The following is a 4,914-nucleotide window of genomic DNA, read 5'->3' as shown; positions in this document are numbered from 1 at the left end:
TCCTATAATAAATGGCATCTTAATTTACAGCAAATTCTGCTGGCACTGCTTATCTTTGAAAATTTTTTGGTTTTGTTTTTTCCTTTATTGAACCATTTTCTTGGTGATCCCGAAATAGCCCATTAGCCTGTGTCACAGTGGGGTTTTACGTGGTGTTGGGTTTTTGTGTTTAACTTGTTTAGCCTTGGAGTTAATGCACGGAATCAGCAAGGTCTGTTCTGTGTTTCAGTACAACGGCATGTGCTTGCAAGGCCCCAGTGGCGTTCCTGGACGGGATGGGAACCCAGGAGCCAACGGGATCCCCGGGACGCCTGGGATCCCGGGACGGGACGGGCTGAAGGGAGAGAAGGGCGAGTGCATGCGCGAGAGCATCGAGGAATCCTGGACGCCCAACTTCAAGCAGTGTTCGTGGAGTGCACTGAATTACGGCATCGATCTTGGGAAGATAGCGGTAAGTTCACTTTCCCAGGGTGCTGCACTTCAACCACAGCAGGCTCTAGATCTGCCTCTATAAGCTGGGTAGCACCAGTCGTACAGATCCCGTGTTGGAGCTTTTTTCTACATGTGAGGGTGAACTTCTCAAAGGTTTAGCTACCTTGAATTCACAGCCATGTGCCCATTTCACTTCTGTAATAGTGTTTCAAAAGAACGATGTGGCTGGTGTAGGAATACATTGAGAGGACCAGATCTGTAACTGTAAAGTCATGCTACCAAAAATGGACCTCCAGCTTGCCCACAGAATCACAGAATCATCAAGGTTGGAAGAGACCTCTAAGATCATTGAGTCCAACTGTCAACCACCACCATGCCCACTAAACCATGTCCTGAAGTGCCATATCCATGTGTTTCTTAAACATCTCCAGGGCTGATGACTCTACCACCTCCTTGGGCAGCCTGTTCCAATTTTCCTAATATCCAATCTAAACCTCCCTTGGTGCAACTTGAGGCCATTACCTCTTGTCCTATCACTAGTTACATGGCAGAGACCAACACCCCCCTCTCTACAACCTCCTTTCAGGTAGTTGTAGAGCGTGATAAGGTCTCCCCTCAGTCTCCTTTTCTCCAAACTAAACAACTCCAGCTCCCTCAGCCACTCCTCATAATTCTTGTTCTCCAGACCCTTTGCCAGCCTTGTTGCCCTTCTGTGGACACACTCCAATGCCTTAATGTCCTTGTAGTGAGGGGCCCAAAACTGAACACAGTATTGGAGGTGCAGCCTCACCAGTGCTGAGTACAGGGGAAGGATCAAAGTAGGGCAGGGTTTTTACTGTTTCAATCATAAGGCAGGAGTGATGCAGATCTTTAATTGTACCCATCTTAACTCCTGCTTCAAAATCGTCGTTCCCTGCAGCTCAGTTGCAGGACGCTACTGCGGAAAAGATCAGCATTGTTCAGAAGCAGTTACCAAGTTTTACCCAGACTGACCCAAACAGCCCATCCTCCTCTGCAGCCCTGGATATAAAACTTTCAAACACAGTGGTGCAAGCCTAGAAAAGGGAAGAAATTGCAGCTCAATCCCAGTTATGAAGCAATGGCCAGATTGGTTGGAGCAATTTACCTGCAGTTGCTGAACAGCCAGTGTGAGAATTGAATCCTTTTGAGTAGACATTTCTCACTGCCTTGGACTTGCAGAACTGTCTCTAGCTTTTTTTCCCCCACAATATCCAGCATTCTGAAGACAGAATAACAACCTCTTAAAAACCTGAAAATTATTCTTGTTCAGTTGTGGAGCTTTTATCAGAGTTTAAGTATTTTTTTTTTTGAGGGAAGGGACTAAAAAGACTAACCAAAACATTCTGAAAATATTTCCAAAACATTTTTTTCTCCTCTTAGGAATGTACATTTACAAAGATGCGTTCGAACAGTGCTCTCCGCGTTCTTTTCAGTGGATCGCTTCGGCTAAAATGCAAAAATGCTTGTTGTCAGCGCTGGTACTTTACTTTTAATGGAGCAGAATGTGCTGGGCCACTTCCTATTGAAGCCATAATATATTTAGATCAAGGAAGCCCAGAGCTGAATTCTACTATTAACATACACCGAACTTCCTCAGGTATGTATGCCAGGACCACATGAACAGAGATGGAGTAGAAGACAGTATCAAATCTAGTTTCTACAGCCTGCCATAGAAAGCCCAAAGACTGGAAGAAGAGGCAGCAGAGGGACCAGCTGACACTTGTTACTCTTACTCTGCTGTCTCACAGTTGACTATTAATAACAACAGTATTAGAATAAGAACATAATTAGAATTATTTATGAAGTGGTACTTTATTACTGTGGTATTTTTTCATGGTACGTTAAGTCCTGAAATGTAGGAATGGGAGAGATTTCTATCCAGACAGTTCTACTGATCTCTGCTACAGCATAAGTACAGAGACGCTCTGCGCTGTGTTAGCACAGGGAGAAACTGCCTTACTGCCAAGTAGACAGTGTCATCAAGGCATAAGATACTGATATCTGTGCATTATCTGTGCATAAAGTGAGACTTTCTCCTCCTGGAATTTCTACTGTAATTTTCAGGTGGGGCACAAAAGTATCTCCAAAGTGAAATAGCTAGGAACAGCTATTCAATTGCTGAGCAAAAGGCACATTAGGGAAGCCATTCCAAGGAGGTGATACTAGGAAAGGGGCTAACGTCAAGTCCATACTCTGTCTCCTTTCTGATGGTTGATACTTACACCCTGAGAAGTATTTCTGAAACCAAAAGGGTTGCATTAATTTAACAGGCTTCTGGCTATGAATACTCTCCACATTACATCAGTAGCTTAAGCTGCATTTTGGTCTCAGTTTTGAACAGAGCTGAAGCCCTGTGATGCCAGCAGCCCAGCTCTTTGCAAAAGGCCGTTTTTCTCCCTATACTATTTCATGACTGCATGAAATGTGACGTCTAGAGCTATGACAGGTTTTTTTCATCAAGGGTAGGACCCACCTGCCTTCATTAACCCACCTCAAACTTACGGTGCTAGTGGAGGAATAAAAAGGCCAATAAAAGTGAACTTTGATGTAGAAGCAGTGAATTAGGAGTGGAAAAGATTAAGAGGGTGGCAATGAACTTTTGCAGGGCTTAGCTGTGGGAGCCAGACGTGGCTGTGTTCCTGTCCTCCCTCCCTGTCACTGCTAACAAGATGGCTGGATGGGATTGAAGCCATATCCCAGCTCCCAATTTGTAGATCTGGACATTTAAAGAAGCAGGTATACGTCCCATTTAGCCATCCTGTGGATTATGATCTGCTGCAGGTACTGTAACAGATGTCAGGAAGCAGCGTGGAGGATAAAGGCGGTAACCTATGCTGCCACATCTCTAAGTAATAGGTTACTTTTTTTTTTCCCTAAAAACGCTATTCAGGTTTAACTAAACAGCATGAGCTTGCAGTGAACTGCTGTTCCTAAGTACTTGTGTGCACCTTCAGTTGTGAAATACAAAGTGATGGTGTCTGTCGAGGTAACCTGATTTTTGTCTTTAATCAGTGGAAGGGCTGTGTGAAGGCATCAATGCTGGCTTGGTGGATATTGCCATCTGGGTCGGGACTTGCTCAGATTATCCACGGGGAGACGCTTCTACTGGATGGAATTCAGTCTCCCGAATCATCATTGAAGAACTGCCAAAATAACTTTCCCTCCCTTTTTATAATCTCTGCCTATTTTTACATTTTTTTACAATTTTCTTCAGAATTTATAGAGTTGAATGCAAGTATTCGACTGAACGGCACCAAACTTGCATTTGTAGTATTTGTCTAGCCTTTTTTTGCACATTGCAGAGGCTTTTTGTAATAGTCTTTTTAGAATATAAATAACAAAACCAAGTTCATTAACTTTTTTAGTTCCTTGTTTGATGTATGAAAATATACCACCACCATTTTAAGAATTAACTGTAACTTTTTGTATCGAATAAAGAAGATCTTTTACAAAAAAAAAAAAAGATCCAGACTATTTTATTGATCAAACTGTTTTAAGGTATTTACATGGTTGATACACAATATATATATATTTTTAGAAGTCTTCATAGAAAGTTCTAAGAAAGTAAATCCAGGTCTTGCCTTTACCCTTCAGAAAACATACGTAACATCTACTCCTGTACACCTGGCTACAGAATAGGATGCTCTGCTGTTACAGTCTTAAGTTTCTCAGCAAACTCCTGGAGACTTACCTGTGACCTACATGATGCTGTAAACATTAAATACCTCGTTCTGAGTAACTAAGTAAAAATAGGCTAAGCTCTCCTTCCTTCTTTTGCTTCTTGATAGACTGGATTTCAGTATAAACATCTATTACTGGCATCTATTGGCATGCAGATACGAAATTATTTTTACAATTACAAAACTTAATTTCATTGCTCCAATAAAATAGTTGTCCTGGATTTAGCCTTTCAGATATATACAATCCCTTTAGTGTTAATTAAAAGCTAGATATATTAATATGTTTGGAAGATAATAAGGCAGGTTGAAATGCCTTGGCTTTCAAAAAGTGTACTGGTAAAGTGACAGTGATAACAGCTATTTGAGTGCAGCTCCAGACTGGAAAAGCAACAGCACTGATCATGCCAGCACAGCATTACCTTCAGTATTTTAAGTATTTTTTTACAAATGCAACAAGTAATATACTCAAATATTTAAAAAAAAATTAGATATTCTAAAGGGAAACAATAGTAATGTTTATATTACAAAATAAATTTTACATTAATGAAATAAAACACACAAGAAAAAGCATGTACAACATGCAGAAATCTACACTCTTCCCAGAAATTAAAAGGAAAAACATTAAATCTGAGATAAGAAATTTATTTCAGCTATTTAGGATTAAATCTCAGCTTTTTTTCCTGAATAGGTTTTAAGGTTTTCCCCAGGCATCTCTCAAAAAGGTCTGGTTAAGGATGCTAGAGGAACACACCTGCAGCAAGGAGAGCATTCAGGCTCCTAT

At 41.1% G+C, this 4,914-nt stretch overlaps 1 protein-coding gene across 1 annotated transcript; it reads left to right on the top strand.

The window, feature by feature from the left end:
- Window positions 1-232: 232 nt before the first annotated feature.
- Window positions 233-3,916, top strand: CTHRC1 (collagen triple helix repeat containing 1). The gene is made up of 3 exons (XM_010186609.1): window positions 233-451; window positions 1,834-2,050; window positions 3,466-3,916. Exons 1-3 carry the CDS (start codon window positions 239-241, stop codon window positions 3,606-3,608), a joined length of 573 nt encoding a protein of 190 aa, XP_010184911.1. The 5' UTR covers window positions 233-238; the 3' UTR covers window positions 3,609-3,916.
- Window positions 3,917-4,914: the final 998 nt, after the last annotated feature.

This window comes from Mesitornis unicolor, unplaced genomic scaffold, assembly GCF_000695765.1.
Source record: "Mesitornis unicolor isolate BGI_N332 unplaced genomic scaffold, ASM69576v1 scaffold38306, whole genome shotgun sequence".
NCBI lineage: Eukaryota > Metazoa > Chordata > Aves > Mesitornithiformes > Mesitornithidae > Mesitornis > Mesitornis unicolor.
Note: the sequence above shows the minus strand (reverse complement) of the source record. Positions and strands in the feature narration are given on the sequence as shown.

Excerpts from the sequence above, each read along its gene's own strand:
- CTHRC1 (XM_010186609.1), top strand. The coding sequence starts at position 239 with ATGTGCTTGCAAGGCCCCAGTGGCGTTCCTGGACGGGATGGGAACCCA. Across the intron at positions 452-1,833 it reads TCGATCTTGGGAAGATAGCG|GAATGTACATTTACAAAGAT; the intron begins GTAAGTTCACTT and ends TTCTCCTCTTAG. Across the intron at positions 2,051-3,465 it reads CATACACCGAACTTCCTCAG|TGGAAGGGCTGTGTGAAGGC; the intron begins GTATGTATGCCA and ends GTCTTTAATCAG.